The sequence below is a fragment of the Porites lutea genome, chromosome 3 (assembly GCF_958299795.1).
Source record: "Porites lutea chromosome 3, jaPorLute2.1, whole genome shotgun sequence".
NCBI lineage: Eukaryota > Metazoa > Cnidaria > Anthozoa > Scleractinia > Poritidae > Porites > Porites lutea.
The window spans coordinates 40,917,572-40,935,312 of record NC_133203.1 but is presented as its reverse complement, the minus strand read 5'-3'; the positions used below and the strand labels follow the sequence as shown (position 1 = coordinate 40,935,312).

The 17,741-nt window shown below is 39.7% G+C and overlaps 2 protein-coding genes across 2 annotated transcripts; both read right to left on the bottom strand.

Moving 5' to 3' along the window:
- Positions 1-4,205: 4,205 nt before the first annotated feature.
- Positions 4,206-5,598, bottom strand: LOC140931137 (uncharacterized). The gene has a single exon (XM_073380886.1). It carries the CDS (start codon positions 5,368-5,370, stop codon positions 4,696-4,698), a length of 675 nt encoding a protein of 224 aa, XP_073236987.1. The 5' UTR covers positions 5,371-5,598; the 3' UTR covers positions 4,206-4,695.
- Positions 5,599-7,337: 1,739 nt separating this feature from the next.
- Positions 7,338-16,478, bottom strand: LOC140931136 (uncharacterized). Its single transcript, XM_073380885.1, has 10 exons — positions 16,183-16,478; positions 14,162-14,368; positions 13,114-13,252; positions 12,277-12,400; positions 11,243-11,291; positions 11,098-11,124; positions 10,548-10,700; positions 10,100-10,145; positions 9,863-9,934; positions 7,338-8,754 (listed from the first exon to the last, which is right to left on the bottom strand). The coding sequence occupies exons 1-10, from the start codon at positions 16,446-16,448 to the stop codon at positions 7,687-7,689; spliced, it is 2,151 nt and encodes a 716-aa protein (XP_073236986.1). The 5' UTR covers positions 16,449-16,478; the 3' UTR covers positions 7,338-7,686.
- Positions 16,479-17,741: the final 1,263 nt, after the last annotated feature.

Here is a 17,741-nt window from a genome sequence, read left to right as displayed (position 1 = left end):
AGCTCAAACCAGTTGGATTCCCTCTCGTTACTGAGTCATAAAGACATAAGAGCGCGAAATGTATAGATTCCCGCGTGTGAAACGCGCGAACATTCTGCCTAGACTTACTGTCCATAAATACACGCGCTATAGACTGTACGCATTAATGGACAATAAAAAAGTGTCTTAGAGTAAGGTAGAGTTAGAAAAAATGACAAAAATAACAGTAAGGTTAACTAGTCCTTCGAAATGTAACGTTACATTTTTCGAAGGATTTTTCTCGGAAACTGTTTATTACTCAAAAAAGGTTAGCCCTTGCGAAAGGCATCAGGATGTGAAAAAGACCGTAATTCCGAACGTAAAGGTATGCATTTAAACGCACTTACTACTAGTTATAATATGAATCCAATTGAGTTTCATTTCTAGAAGTTGTGGTTTGAAGACATTGCCAACATGTTTTTCTACATTTTGTCTGCCAACTGTGTTCCATTTTGCCGTCTGATTAGAAGAAAACATCTGTCTCGTTGAAATGAACTCGGATGTGGGAACATCATTTTCATCGGCATTACCTGCACAGTTATCATCTTTCATTAAAGTATTTATCCTCAGAATTTCTTTTATTTTCGTGTTCACTTTCCCCTCTTTGTGATGAGTTTCTCCCCATGGCGTTATCTGCCTTTGCTTGTAAAGCTTGAATTTTGGAATGTTCAAATCAAAGCAAAAGTTGTGAGTATCCCTACGACGAAGATTATAGATACATAATCCCCTGAGATATGCAGGGCTGACATTTACTTTCTGGAGGCCGCGTGGAGGCAACGTGGCCGAGTGGTTAGAGCGCTGGATTTGCAATCTGGCAAGTAGTCCAGTTGCCGAGGTCGGAAAATTGTTGTTTCCTTCAATTCACGGGTCAGAAAAGGTTTGATACCGGGTTATGGTAGAACAAGACCTCCTGATTAAAGCCTAATATTTCGTTGTGTAAAGTAGATCACAATAAACTCCGGGAAGGTATTTCTTAGCACTATTACAATATAATGATGATAATCCAAGCAGGCCTATACCAGGCTCGCTGGCGTGGAGTAGGCAAACAAGAGTGAATAATTTGTGGTGTAGGCTTTGAGTAAACGGCGTGTTTTTGTCACTCATCCTAAAGTCCAGCATGAAAACAAGGCTGAAGGCTGAATCACCATTTACTTCATATTTTTTTGGTAAAAATCTTTAAAAAATGGTACCTGACCCACTGTTAAGTATAACAAAGGAATTTGTTATATTTTTAGGAGTCAAAAATGTCACGTGACTGGTCACGCTGACGCAGTCACGTGACACGCTTGACTGGCATGAGGACGAACTCTAAAGGAAAATCGCCTTTTTACCCTTACCTTTACCTTTATTAAGTTAGTAAAGCAGGCGAGGCATCACACTAACTGTTAAAAAATTAAATAAAAAGACATATTATTGACTAGGCTAGTTTGAATTGTTGTTTAAAAATGTAGTCGCTTTCTCGTTGAACACTGAAAGCAATGGGGACAACACTACCACAGCTGGGAGCTGATTCCTCTCCCTAGAGGTCCTCGGGAAAAAGGAGAATTTAAGGGCGGACTAAGAGCCAAAGGGTGTCTGGAATTTATACTCATGACTGTTACTTGTTCGTGTTTTCTTGGAGAATTGCAAATAATTATGTTTAGTCATATTAAAACAGTGGATAGTGTTTTTCGAGCGCTCTGATTGGCTACTCAATTAATGAATATCCTGCACTATTCACCGATACACCTCCAGTTCCTCCGAGCGAGCGACGCCAAACTCGCTATATATTCAAGTCAACGAGTTCGTGAATAATTTTGTACATCATAGGGGGCTTAGTTTTCTTCGCGTTTCAAGGGATTTGAGGCCAATTCTAGGCCAGGCGCTTTTATAATTTTTTTTTTCAAGAACAACTTTGTTATCAATGGTTTTGAAAGCCTGTATTTTGTACATTAGCTTACATTACCCTTTATACTCTTGGGCGTAGTATATACTGACGATGAGGCTGATGAAGAACTAGCGTTCACATTTTTGCATGCCTTACTCTACTGAGCTAGTTGTAGGCGTAGTTGTAGGATTAAAAACGCTGTTAACACTTGTCTTACATTCACTGTAGCTCGAGTTAAGAAATTAAGAAATGTATTTTGCAAAAAAGAATTAGAAGTATCCACTAAAATATACCCTGAATATCTATTGCGTTATTGCTTTATGCCGTTTTTCAAAAATTCATTTATCTGAGTCGCTTTCCTCTTATTCACTGCTGTACAAAAATTTGCCATGTGGATTTTTGCAAGTCTCGCTCCCATGCAAACACATGCTTCTTTAAAGGAAAGATTTGCAGTGTTACATTAAGGATTCGTACTGCACTCTGATCTCTCAAACTGGCAGGTTGTGAGTTCCTTTGTCATCAACAGTGCTGTTAAATTTCCATCTGTCACCTCCCAACCATATCCCTCTGGTAGAACGAGATCTTGCATAACACTAATCAACGGAATGTCACCATACATAGGCCTGTTGGTTGGCACACGTCATACACAGTCGCAGACTTTCAGACGTTGATGGAAGAACTTCTTTTCCTTTTCTCTTTCATTTGGCAAAACATGAAGTATCTCAGCTCGTCGGCGTTTTTTGGTGTTCGCTTTGAGGAGACGTAGAGGTCGCATATAAATGCTTCGCATTTTGTGGCTTCTACCCTGCGGACACAGAAGTATTTCCGGTCGTCCCGTCTCTCCACCCGAAAATAACGGGAAAAGCGGCGATCGGAAATGCGTCTTTATCCGTAGGCTAGGTGGACTAGGTAGCTGTCGTCTCGTCTAGATCTGGTTATTTGATTCTTTTTATAGGAAGAGCGTCACAACGTTTTTGGCCCAATGCTCGGGAGACTTGGTGTATAGGAATAACTCGTAGCCAATCAGTTTCACGCCACAGCGAAGCCATAGTTCCTCGCAGCCAAGACGATCAAAATGAACTGCACTCAATAAAAGCACTTTTGTGTCGGAGGAATGGAAGACGATTTTTTTTTCTGCAGTTGATGCATACTTAGCATAAAGCATCAATCTTGTGTCTGCTTCCTCCTTGTTCTACTTAAGGCATGCAATATCACAGAGGAGACCTCTAGTGGAGCTTACACATCTTACTCCGTCTTTAAGCCCTTCTCCAATGATCAGTAATTTACTCTCTGCTAGCTCTTTTTGCGCCGGTTTGCACACTAACTTTGTCAAGAAGTCGCAGAGGTTTGCTTTCTTCTGAAGGCTGGAGATGTACTTTCCCCACTTCTTAGGTTTATTCGGAATTTTATGGGTGAGTGTTGTTCCATTCACCTTCTTGGGAATTGTACTAAAATGTCTTTACGTTTAGGCTTGGAACAGAGTCCCAAAAACTTACAGCGTTGGTGTCTATACGCTTCTCAACAAATTTTTCATAGCTTTTCATCTATAAGTCTCGACCTAATATACGCCTGGCCCCTGTTGATCAAAAGTTGGATAGCGCTATCCACCTGATAAATCGCTATCCAATGGATAAGTATTATGAAAGCTAATTGCGTTATCCACTGGATAGTGATTTATCCAATGCGTAGCGCTATCCACCTTTTGAACAACCTGGGCTTGATAAACTCCTTTGTTATATTGAGCAGTGGGCCAGTTACTATTTGTGAAGATTGTTATCGAAGATTTACGAAATAAATGGTGATTCAACCTTCAACTTCGTTTTCATCCTTGACTGAAGGGTGCGTAAGAAAAACATGCCGTTTACTCAAAGCCTATACCACAGACTGACCTTGCAAATTATTAGGCATTAATCGGTCTTTGGTCTTGTTCTACCAAGATCCGGCATTAAACGTTTTCTGACCCGTGGCCGGTTGAACGAAACGGCACTTCTTCGACCTCGGCTACTGGACTAGGAGGCCCCCAGGTCAAGTCCCGCTCTGACTGCCAGCTGGATTTGTTAAGGGCAGTCCGGAGTTCAAATCCTCGAACACGCTTGTAAATAGCCAGCTGGATTGCCTCCGGCCAGTTTGGATTTTTAACCATGTTATGTTTGCTTTGAATTATTTGTTTCATTCATTTGCTCGGCCCCACGAGCATTAGTGCTATAAACACTGCCGAGGGTAAATAAAGGAATTATTATTATTATTATTGTTATTATTATTATGTAAAATGTAGCACAGGGATTTTCCCTTAACCACTTTTCTAGTTTATTATTATTATTATTATTATTATTATTATTATTATTATTATTATTATTATTATGTCGCAGTATGAAACTTTGGAATGCTGTCCACATTATGAGTAGTATAGGGCGCATAGCGTAACCTACACCACTTGAGAAGCTATACTTAGAAGTAAAAAAAGGTCGATACGAAACCTAATACAATCCTAAAATACATAGTGATATGAATCTCTCTACTTAAAAAGCCAATTTAGAATATTATTAAATTCTGATACTCTGTAAAACTTTCGCTATCTCTACTAAAAGCTTATACATAGTGATATAAATCTCTCTACTAAAAAAGCCAATTTAGAATATTATTAAATTCTGATACTCTGTAAAACCTTCCCTATCTCTACAAAAACTTATTTATAATAATATCAAACTCTAATGTTCTAAAAAATCTAAGTAAAAACGTCAGCAAGCTTGTGTTTCTAGATTTCTAGAGAAAAAACAAAAACCTACAAACTGAAGTCCATAGCGCCCTAACTAAGTATTTATCTTAAATGTTCTGGCAATGTTTAAAGTGTTTGAGATGACCGACTTCTGCATCCGCTCAAGTACGCTCCGTGCTCTCGCTCCAAGTAGCTTCCTCACCGACTTCTCTAGGTGTTTAGAGTAACCCCCCAGTACGTCAATTATTACGTTGTACTGTTCAACCCTGTAACCATTGTATCTCTGCTTCAGCTCCCACATCATGGGCCCATACTTGAGTGTCTTTTCCTCATCTTTCTTAGCTCTACTCTCAATCCATGGGCAGCTCATTTCAATTGTGTAGACTTCTTTCCTCTCGTGGCTGACAAGTCGCGCGTCGATCCGATTTGCTCTAACTTCGTGGTGCTCTGCATAGATGGGAATATCCCAAAACGCCTCACTCGTGGTGTTCTGGTAGGCTGGTTTTGGCATCACCGGTGAGTACCATGGTGGAACCTCTTCCATTAACCCATGCTCTCGCAGGAGCTCAAAAAACAGAATCTTCAAAGCTGCATTATGCCTGTATAGGTACTTGGTTTGTGCCAGGGAGGAACATCCAGCCAGAACATGTGCAACGCTCTCAGCTACCTTCTCACATAACCTGCATAGAACTTCGCCGTCGGTGGAGGTTTGCGTCTTCTCCTTTGTGTAGAGCTTCGTAGGTAACAACTGCTCATACAATTCATACATGCCTGCGATGGTATGTGTAGGGCATGTAGCCCAACCTTTTAACCATGCAAAGCAGCTGGTTATGCTTAGGCTCTCATCTTCCCATCTGATACGGAATAACTTTCCTTGCCACTTTTTGTCTTTAGCGATCTCCAAGAACTGCTTCTCTTGAGATTGCTTCAACAGATTCCCAGCTCTTGCTGCAGTTACCACCTTTCCTCCTGTTGTAACACACACGGGATTTAGGGTATCAAGCTGAAGTGTGATGTTGAGTTCTTCAGCGTACTTAGCTGCTTCCTTCAAGAGCGACTGGTAGCCTAATGCCATGGCGTGTTCTTCAAATTCTCTAACTGCTTCCACAGTCTGGTCCGGGTTCTGATACAATTTCAGTAGCGATTTGATTTTAGTGATCTTGTACTCGTGTTCGACTGATCGCAGGCCTCTACCCCCTTTCTCCCTCGGTAGATATAACAAAGAAGTCAGGCTAGCTGGGTGCTTGCCACCGTTCTCAACTATGATCTTCCGAGCTGCTCTGTCCACATCTCTTAACTCTGATATTATTATTATTATTATTATTATTGTTATTATTATTATTATTATTATTATTATTATTATTATTATTATTATTATTATTATTATTATTATTATTATTATTATTATTATTATTATTATTGTGGAATCTCAGGCTTAAAAGGTTTACGTTGCCTGGTAAATTACCCTTGGGACCAAGCAACAACAAATTCTTAGAGCACCCAAAGGAGTCCTTACATTTCAGATCCTAAATGACCAAAAATTTCCGTAATAGTCCAGCTGTTCCCAACAGAGACGCTTTCTCGATCACTTCAAGTCCGATGGCAACGTTATGTTTCTCAAACATATCGGATACAGCTCCCAATGCCTCAATCACAATTGGCACAACCTTCACTTCACCTTCCACAACTTTCCTATTTCTTTTTTCAAGAAACTGGGACTTCTCTATTTTCTCCAGTTCTTTGTCTTTTACTCGTGCATCTCCACGGATAGCGATGTCTATGATCTTAGCCTTCTTTGCCCGCTTATCAACGAAGATGATTTCCGGCCCTCTACATCCTATCACACTATACATTCAAATCCCTTAGAACTTTAAAACCTGTATTTCCTACCATTTGCTCTGGGGTATGTTTGTATCACTGATCTGCCCGTTCCAGTTCTGCCCACACAGTTGCCAATGCACATACCGCGCCACATTGTTATGTCGTCTCCTGTACTCACGTTGGGCTAACTTGCTGCACTCACTTGTTAGGTGACTAACACTTTTGTCCTTCTCTCCGCACATCCTTCACATAGGTGATTCTGGTGCAGAGCTTAAAAAACCCTGTTCTGAGCTGCATTTTACCCGCGCCATCATATTGAAACCACCATGAAGAACCGTGCAACATTCTTGTCGCCATGAACGCCATGTTATTGTAAGTGTCAGTGATTTTTCTTTCTTTTTATATAAGCATACAAAACATACATGCGAAAAAACAGTTTAAAGAGAGATTTCAAAGTAATGGAACCGTTTCCTTCCTGTATAACAATAGGCCCCGTCCAAAACGTTTATGTTTTGACCTTATATGTACCACGAATACCTCATCAGTTCGCCTTGGATTGGCGTTCTTCCACACTTATTCGATGAAATTAAAATGGTCACCGGAAACTCGACACTTCGAGCATACTCTCCATGGCGGAAATTTACGAAAGTTTCAGGAGGTTCAGCGTTTTTGTGTATGAAAAGCTACATTTTGGAATATAACAATGACTCCAAATTTGGACTTGACACTTTCAACGAGTCTTAAATTGCACCTCTAATAAATGGCAACGATCCACAACCTATCAAACTGTCAAACTGTGTTCAGCCATCTCGTGAGGCCTTGTTTGCGCGTGAGAGAGGCTAAAAAAGTAGTGTTCGTATGTGTTTCTGCTTAGCAGAGGTGTTGAGTGGATAACAAACTATCTGCACAGTCGTATACTGGTATTTCAAAAGTTTTATTTTTTAAAAAGATAGATGGCAATGTCTTGATAATAGAGAGGAGAAGTCGTCACGTGGCGTTGCCATGGTCGCAAAATTTCTGGATCTCAACAAACCATGGTCTTGCAATTTATATCGCAGTAAAAAAAGAAAAAACTTGACATGCACGACTTTCCTGTGTATGATTGCACCCAGGAACAAAACGGTAGCCTACACTTTTCTTCCCTCGTTCGACACTGCAAATGGCAGTCTCTGTAAAAAAAGTGTTCAGTTCCACAAATTTTGCTACTATGGTTACGTGGCGTCCTCTCTGTAATAACTAGTTCCCCAAATTACTATTTGCAAAGTCAACACGGTGCTGAACCAGTGGAAGACCGACGCACGCTACATGTCACGTTACCAGGTGTGAATTGTACACCATTTAAGTTATCCAGTTTTACCGTGATGGACTGGACACTCTCGGTTATTTTACTGACATCAGTAATGTTTAAACTTGATGAAGCCTGTTGCGAGGTTGTTCTCCCAATCAACCCCTCACTGTCAAGTTTCTCAATGTTGTTTAATTTTACCGAAACAGGAGAAGGACTTGTGGAAATAAGTTCGTCATTCACGCAAATTTTAGGAAGCTTGTTTTCCTCGGGGTGGCCATTTTCCAAGATGGATTCATCCATCTGTGAAGTTAATCTCTGCTGCTCAGTAATGTGGTTATGTTCTTGTTTCAGTGAAAACTCACTGGAAAATTCGTGGTTATTATTTGAATTCAATTGATTCTCACTTCCTGCGGGTGTAGTTTGACGACTTTGTCGCATATTTCGTTGCATTTCATCTGTGTTGAAAGTAAACGATACTGGTTTGAAATCGTTTGTTGAAGTATTTCCAACGTTGATTAATATCTGCGATGTTTTTCTCACCGCACGCTGAGAAGGAGACTCGGCATATGGACTGGCTCCGCAAACCGTGTTTGCCCTCGGTCTCTGGTTATTTGAAAACATTTGTTTTGTTGAATTGCACTCGGATGTGGAAATATCATTTTCATTGGCATTATCTGTACAGTTATCATCTTTATCCGAGTATTCATTTTGATATTCATCCTCTGAATCACTTTCATTTTCGTACTTATTTTCCTCCTTTTGTGACAAGTCTTTCCCCATCGCCTTGTCTGCCTTTGCTTGCAAAGCTTGTATAGTTGCCATGTTCAGATCAAAACAAGAATTGCGAGTATCTCCACGTCGACGCTCCGAGATATGTAATGTCGAAGGATCAAGTGGAGCTGACACCTTTCTGTCCACAGTTTGATCTTCCTCGCTTTCTGAAGTTGTTTTTAATATAGATGGATCCATTGAACGTCTTCTCTTAGAGGCAGAAATAGGCGACAGAGACATGCGGCGAACAGCCAAAAGAGCATGTACAGATTTCTGAAAATGAAGTCACAACGTTAAGGGTTAACGATTAGAGTGCACAATACAAGATGATAAAGACCAAAAATATCGCGAGTTACTGCCAAATCAGGTCAACTCATGGAGTAATGAAGCCATAAGTATCGCTACTCTAAAGTAGGTTGAGTTTGATCGTCCGGTTGAACGTAGTCCTGAATAGGACTGTTGTTGTTGACAGTGACTGATGTTTCGACAACCTGTGCGGTAGTCATCTTCAGAGTCAAAGTGAGTTGTATCACGTCACTTGATGGTATTATACTCTGGTTATTGATCTGATTGGTCATCTACGTCGCGATGTTATTGGTAGTCTGTCAGTTAAGCCGCGATGTTATTGGCTACGAAGACTCGTAATCAGTAATTGGCGCATTTTGATCCGTCTATCGTCACAGTTAAACAGTCGTCTATTGTTTGTCAAATTGTCAGTTCCCCAGTCGTTCTCTCGGAATCAGTTTTGCTTGATCTCGTCAATAAGTCGTTTGTACGACGCTGGTAACTGTTGGCTACGATTCAGTGGCGTTTGTTCTTAGTTAGTAAACCAGCTTTCTAACGCTACTCTGTATTTTATTTTAACTTCAATGATGACCTCCGAAGATGTCATGAAAAGGACGATCAACAGCCTGCGTGCAGGTTCTTGGCCACTTTCGCCTTTTCAAGAGAGGAAAGTCTGCGCTTCAAGGACAAAAATTCGATACTGATGACGTAAAGTCTGTTAAACTGTTGTTTACGGACGACAGACAAAAGACAAAAGGTTACAAAGCCAGGTTAAATGTAAAAGCGATGAATCTACTACAATAAAGTCATTATTCGTGGAATGTATTCTTCTTTAGACGACGTGTTTGAGCTTAACATTTGCTGCCGCTCGTTTGCAGAACTCAAAACTTTGAGATAATAGACTAGGAGAAAGTTAGAGTCTATAGTAAGTGGAACCCCATGACTACCAGATGTTAAACTTATTTGAACATTGCTTTACATTATCACTTTTGAAATGCTGTCGTGAGGGCGCAGACGTCACTTTCGCGAAACGTTCCTGGTGAGAGACAGCTGTATTCGCAGGCTACAGGATCAATTGACTGCAATGTCTGCTTACCTTCCACCTTCTCTTCGCCATGAACGCCTTATGCTTTTGTGTGTTGATTTTCGTTCCTGTTTCATGGTTTTCCTGGTAGAAACGAGAAAGAAAGAAATCCTGAAATGGCAGCTGCAGCAAGAAAAACTAAACCTATCGTTCTCAACCAGTCTGTAAAAAAACGTGATAAGTAAATAAATAAATGAATACATAAAAATAGGGATCCACTGAAGAGGGCTGTAATAGATTTTTACACACCTTTATCCACGGATGCTTAAAGCACTCCTCTATTGTTAACCGCTTGCTGAAAAGGAAACAGTGGATAATACTTCAATATTTCCGAAAGCTACTTTACTGATGCCGCATTCTGATTGTCCAAAGCTCGAGGGAATCCAACGAATAGGTTACTCTTGACTAACTCCATGTAAGGACGATTAGGTGAAACACATACTTGATCAGGCTCTTTACGCCAAATTACCTATCTGCAGTAGTCAGTAGGTTCCAATATACATCATTAAGAAATATAAATAGCTCCAGAAAGAAAACTTTTGAAAAAAGGAAGCAAAAGCAAAACCAATGCTGGGAGTCTTTTCGATTGCCTATTACTACTAGTAAAGGTAAAACACATTGAACATGTTTGGTCAAGGTGCTAAAGTCATAAGTCAAAATACCCGAATTTGGACAGGACATTTTTATTAAAACATGCCTTGGATCCTTTACAAGAAGTCCTTCAATAAATTCCATTGCATCGTGAGATAAATCATCAAAACACTCATCATCAAAATCCCAGTCAGCTTTAGCTACTTTGACAAGCGTCTGATGGTCATCGTCTCCAGAGAATGGCATCAGGCCGCTTAATCTGCAGTAAATAAAAACCAACACATTTCCCAATCAATTCTAACATGGAAATTCGCCCAACAGTATTCTCCCGAAATGAAGATGGGGAATTCAGTCTTTTGCTGTCTTACGAATCAATGAGTACATGCAATTAAAATCAGTGTGCACCAAAGGTTTTAGATCGCTGTTTGATAAACGTCGGCTTGAACTCAATGAGACATACACAATTTAAATCCACTTTTAATACGAAGAGGAGTTAATAGCAGCATTGTACACCGAACCCCATGGTGTGCAATCCCATGACTCCAAAACAAAGACGGGCACGTTAAAAAACTATACAACATTCCTAACACACCTCTAGTTATCAAAACATTTAAAATATATTTTATTTGAACCAGCAATTCGATTATACTACTTACAAGACATATGTGACGACGCCTAGGCTCCTGGAAAAAGAAAGGGAAAAAAAGAAAGTGTCATTTAAGAGCCACGTGGATAAGGTTAACACAAAAAAACTGCAAATTAATAGCTCCAAAGATAACGGAAACACAAAAACTGCTTTACCATAAGTCACTTGCAGTTGACACAGGTTTCATTCTAATAACTTCAGGAGCTAAAGAAAGATGACAGAAATTTACAAGCACAAAGTTGAGTAACTTTCAGAAAACTACTAATGGTTTTATCGCAATTAACAAACAGAAGGAGATTGCAAACGAATTATTTTACTTTGAGTTTACTTTGAGTGAAGTAGTGATACAAAAAGGGATTACTTAAAATGCTGTCATGGTCTACATTGTCTCGATGGACTGCGCTCGTGGATATATTATTCCTTGATCGTCTCTAGCATAATCGGTTAGCGCTTTTGGTTTCCCTTAACTAGTTACCTACCGATGGGTGCTGCGACGGAAAATCTAGAAAGTGACAAGTACATTCATAATGCACAAAAGGAAGTATACGGACCAGAGTCTATTAGTGCAATTTACAGTAGAACTCCGGTAACTCGAACTCTTCAGTAAGGGAAACGAAAAATAGTTTGAGTTAGCGAGAGTTCGAGTTATCGGGATCGATACAAAATTCAGTTTGCCAGGTGAAAAATTGATGGTTACTGATAGTTCAGCGCTCCAATGAATAGTGCCGTGCAAATTAAACTTATTTCCTCAGAAACGGTAACATGAGTAGGCATTTTTTATCATAAAAGGTGACCTGTTCGTTGCACCTGTCCAATTAAAATCAAATTGCTGTCAGTAGTGTTGACCACTGACCAGTTTTAGTTTATTGTTTTTACCCTTATACAACAAGAAGTGCTAATGGGATGGCATCCGAGCCAGAGTTCGAGTTATCGGCGTAAATCTCAGTGAAAAGAAATTTATTTCGAGTTAGCGGGGAATTCGAGTTCTCCTAATTCGAGTTAACAGAGTAAAAATTTCTCAGTGGAAAATGGGATGAAATGCAAGGGAAATTGATTTTAGTTCGAGTTAGCGGGAGCTCGAGTTATCCGAGTTCGAGTTATCGGGGTTCTACAGTAATTTTATGTAGTTATTTACAACAGTTAGATAGTTATCAGTGAGGTGATACCTATATTCTAAAAACCTTCTTACCTACAAAATCTGGGGTGCCAAAAGAAGATTTAATGTCGTCCTCAGTAGTAAGATTCCTGGCGAGTCCAAAGTCAACAAGCTTTATGTCGTTGGAGTCCATACTGACGCATAAAATGTTTTCTGGCTGACAAGGAACAAGACAATGAATTCAATTTTCCACTTGTACGACAGAGTAATAATGGCTTTGAATAGATGCCAAATGGCGGCGTGGCGTTCTACTTTTTTATGCAAAAGCAAAGTTGCGTGTTTACGTAGCGTTTTTCAGCAGTGGTTTGACTCCAGTACTCATTAGCCAAACCAGCTCAGTACGTTGACCCTAAAAGCAAGTTTCTAATGCTAACCCGTCAGGGCTAGGGTGTCCACGTGTATCCAGATATTGTTTGAAAAACGGATATTTTTTTATTCCGTTTTCAAAAAAATGTGTCTACACGTGGCGTATTTGAACCGTTTTCGCCCGTCCACATGAAAACGCTAGAACGATGGAAATACGATAACATCCCTTACAGAGCATGCGCATGCTAGTAGTATGTATGTATGACCTTATTGAATTCAAAAACCCCCGTCTTAGTCCTTCAGGCTCACGTAAACGAGAAGCTGGCTTTTTCAAAAACCTCCACTCTGGGCGCCGTAACCTGCATTTTCGGTGCCCGAAAACGGCGTTTTTGTTTGAACGGAAGGTTGAAACGGACAAAAAAATCTCAGTTTCCAGAAATGTCCGGATACGTGTGGACGGAGCCTAAGATTTGAGATATAGCAGGAAAAAAGCGAGAGTAAGTTCATCGCCAGCGAAAAGGGAACCACAGTTGCTCAGTGGGAAAGAAAATCTCTTCCACCCACCTTAAGATCTAAATGAACTACATTCCTCTCGTGCATGAATCTTAAAGCTTCAAGGATTTGTCTGACGTAATCTACGGCATCGTCTTCCATCAAGTATTCTTCAGCAACAATTCGTTCAAATAATTCACCACCTGGGACACTGTACGGAAACAACAGAGAGATTTAGAATCACCATGGTTATGAAGCCCGTCAGACTCCTTTGGTGGTTTCATGTTTTCGTGGAATTTCATGGTGCTCAACGTTCAATGGCACTCCTATCATTTAGATCTTATTGCCCAATAAAAACGTCGCATTTATTCATTCCGTCACAATTTTTAAGCAAAATACAAAGGATTGCGCCTGTCAGACAGCTTCTAACAAAAACTTTTGTTTCTTCTAACAAAACATTCAGCACCGTTTTTTTCTTCTTTAATGTTCGCTGCTTTTCATAACTAATCCCCTCTACTGACTATGAAATCACATTTAACGCAACCTCTCTGTTTGTGCCACTTGACCAACTTTTTCTTTTACTTTTTGTTTGCTTGTCTTTATACCTACACAAAATTGTTGTTTCATTCATAAGGAATATTTTGGCCTGTTTTCATCTCCTCATTTCCTAATTCGAGCAATTGTCAATCTGAATCTCACGTTTGCCGTAGACGTTACCCTGTGGGTTGTCCAATGATCGAGAATGCCGGAAACTGAACTGAACGTAAAGATACTAAACTTTCTTAAAGGTACACAATGAGCTCTTACCACAGAACAAATTCCGGAAATTCCGGGTGGGATTCAAATGGAACATGAATTTACGGGGGCGAGGATACATCTGAAAAGGGCAGTGAGTCCTATTTGTTCAAAGCCATTTTTGGTATCAGTTTCAGGCATTCGCGGCCGTCTTTCGTAAATGGAATTCACAAATAGTAAACGCGATTCCGGGATGAACTGTATTCGAAGTCCTGAATTTTTTTTACCATTTGCCCTGTTCAGATTTGAGCAACGCTCTCACTCCTAACTTATTTATAAACAAACGCAAGGCAAGACATACTGTAATACAATTAAGCACACTTACAATTCCAAAACCATTACAATTTCAAAAGGTGTCTGATACGCATCCAGTAGTTCCACAAGTTTGTTGTGTGGTCCCAGCGCCCTCATGACTTCAATCTCCCGCATTACAGTCTTCCTGATAGTGTGGCTGGAAGTCTTGATGATTTTTGCTGCGTAAACATTTCTTTTTTCTTTGTGCATACACTTTTTAACTATTCCATAAGCACCTCTAGGGAAAAAATGTATTTTCGTAAACAACTTACTGTATAATCCTTTTTCAATAAAGCGCTTATCTTATTGGAATTTATCAACCTTTATATAACATTGTAACGATTTCGACTCTTTCGCTAGTGGCCCATATTTTGCCGTTGTTACTTAATTTAAAGAGAAGTGGCGAAACACAGACACCGAAATTTATAAGTTAATTAACTAAATTCTCTATTTATAACTTAGGTCTCTTTAACTACGGCGGTTTAACGGGTCAAATTCGCCATAATAAGGCCCCAAGAAAATGAAACCTGCCGTCATGTTGGTGGGAGTTGAACTATTTTTTTCCCTTTGTAAAAACGTTCTTTTGTTGAAATAACTTTACATACTGCTGCTAACCAAATGCCGAGTGAAAGAGAGTAAGAGTCGTAAGCTGCTCTTTCGAGGCTTATAAGATCATATAAGATGATAAACTTTCATTGATACCCGAAACTGTCTTTCCACTGAACCGGATCACTAGGGGCCTGGGATGGACCGTACGTAAACTTATCGTGCCAAATGACTACGCCACGTAAACATCATTTAATACATTTTCTGGGCACAACAGCATCATCTGATCAATATGGGCGTTATTTCGTATAAATAAAGTCTAAATTCAGGATACGAAAGCTTATCGCACAATTTCAGGTGTTTTGTTGACAGACATTTGGATGATTTACAAATATGAAAACAAATTTCAATTATGTCCGAAATTCAAGTGACGTGAACTAGTTTACGCTGTAATTAGCATTTTTAAGATAAAATTTGTTACAATGTTCCTAGAACAAAGATACAATCTAACTGTCGCTTGGGTCTTCGTTTTTATGGTATCCGGTCTCAGTTCTGTAGTAACACCCGGGGGATTCCCTTATGAAAGTGGCGTGGATGATCGTCCTGTCCCTTAGGGGTAGAAACTACAGCTTTTGGTTGTTCAGCAGAGTCAAATCATTACACATTCCCATACAGGTATCACTTAAAGATGGCTAAAAATATGTCTCTATGAATAGAACCAAGCGCCGTCAAATTGAAAGGAAGCTGAGAAACCAATATAGGGTAGGACTCAGGCTTTAATTTAAGTCCCCCAAAGTAAAAGAGACTGTACCAAAACAGGCGACCACTTCCCGAAACTAATAAAGGGCTGTAGGAATTCAAATTTCGCGAAACATGTTGAAATTGAATGCTGCCTTCAACAACGTATGAAGACATTCCGTTTTCGTAAAGTTACATTTCGTTACCTTAAGCTATATTTACTTGGGAAATAAAGTCCCCTTTTTTCCTTACCACCCTAAGGGAGACAAACATCCCCGTCTATTTCATTTAAGATTCCCCCGGGTAATAAACGCAAATCATACTGTACGTGAATATAAATTTCTCCAACCTTTAATTAAAGTTTAACCGCAAAAGAAGAACGGTTGTAAGCTACTCAGAGCCTTTTATACTCTCGGAACTCCGTAGTATAGGGGTACCCCCGATATTCTCTTGATCTATGTTCTATTTTTACAATTACATTTTTCAGTTGTTTCTCCTCAATTACAGTCACGCGAAATCCGGCGGAGACAGCACCAAAGTGTCCGCTTTACAGACCTGAGAAAGTGTCTGTTTTTGATATGGTTTTAGTACAGTTTTTAGTAATGTCTACATTAGAGAGTTGACCGAAAGAACGATTCAAAAGTTAACTTTTGATTCCCGCTTTTATCCTAAAGAAAGTTATTAGGGTTAGCAATAATAATATATATCACAATATCAAGGATCACAGCTGATAGATGTTACATAAAAGTCAACTGAATCGTAACTTACTTTCCTATTTCTTCTTTCAAGTCGTAGAACTCGTCTACAGCTCCATATTTTACAAATTCTTCTTCTTCCTCATCGTCGTTCTTTTCAAATGTTTTTGCCGCAACGATATTGATAGCGTTTATATCGGCAACTGTACATGAGATGGAAAAAGATGTCTCGGTAAGCTTGTTTGTTTGGCAAGCTGAATAGAAATCCTGTTTCGAAGAAGTGCAATGCGTTTTAGCATAAGAACTTGATGCAGTCACTGTGGGAAATTCCATCGCCATATTTTCCAAATCAAAACAACAGCTTGAATGATTTTTTTTAGAGATATCAATTATTCCAAACATTAGGTACTTAAACCGTATCAGCAGATGATTTTTTCACGTATTGACCTTCCAATTAACACCAGAAGTATGAATGTGTTATGCGAGTTGAGTGCGACGAAGTAGTGTTAGGAGAGGGGTAGCTTTGAAGGTGATCTTCAAACTGATCAAAGCATGGTCTTTATACAGACCCTAGCCGTTAGACACTGCGAGAAAACAATGTCGAGTTTGAAAAGAAAAATAATAAAGCTTTCGTTTCATCCTTTTTAGTCTCGCATTCGCCATTTTTTTACCATCCAGACAGGAAGTCGAAAAACGGGTCTTTACCCTTCCCACCCATGTGACCTCTTCCACCCTTTGAGTGACTCAGCCGACAATCGCATTTACTGATTGTCGTTATCGCAAAAGGAAGTCTGTAGTCCAAATATTTCTTACCAGTTCTGTTTTTTCTCCTCCTCTCCATGGAGTAAACGCTGTTAAGAGAAAAGAAGAAAGCAGAGCAGGATATAAGAAAATGACTTACAGTACTATAGTACTATATCGTAGCATGTTTTCGGTAGAGATTTAATAGATAGTTTTACTTTACTTTTCCATCGTGGAGGGCTGAGAACTGTCATTCCACACAAAAACTGTATTGATAAGTTCTAAGGAGCAATTCGATATTTGGCAGATAACTTATTGTCAAAGTGTAAATGATGCCAATTTTATGACTTTGAACTTGCTACTCGCAAATATTAAATTCCTAACAACAAACAATGTTTTCGAGTTTTCAGTGCTTTCTGATTTCCTTCATTCCTTCAAAATATTATGCCTAGGGTACTTTCTTAGAGAAAGAGATTTTCGCCAGCGTCCGTGTGAGTTGTTCTCAACCTTCTCGCCAAAAAAATACACGGCACTCGCCCGCTAATTCCGCCAGCTACGCAGGATAGTAATAATTGCCCAAGGGCGAAGTTATGCAATAAGCTTCAACATGTGCACGTGCTTCAAAGAGGGTCCCTGAAAGGTAATGAGGACCTGCATATATACAACGTTTACAATAACCATGTGAAGGTTCTCGCACAAATATATACCCAGGGGGAGATATTTGAATGACATGAGAGCAAGGGACGGTGTCAATTGGTAAATCTCTCAAAACCAAGATTGTGCAGATCATCATATGTAAGTGAGAGGTAAGTGTTAATGTAAGCTTAGGGGAGGGGTAGGTGGGTAGTTTCCCAGGGGTGAGGTGGGGGTTGAAGTAGACCTTTCATGCTA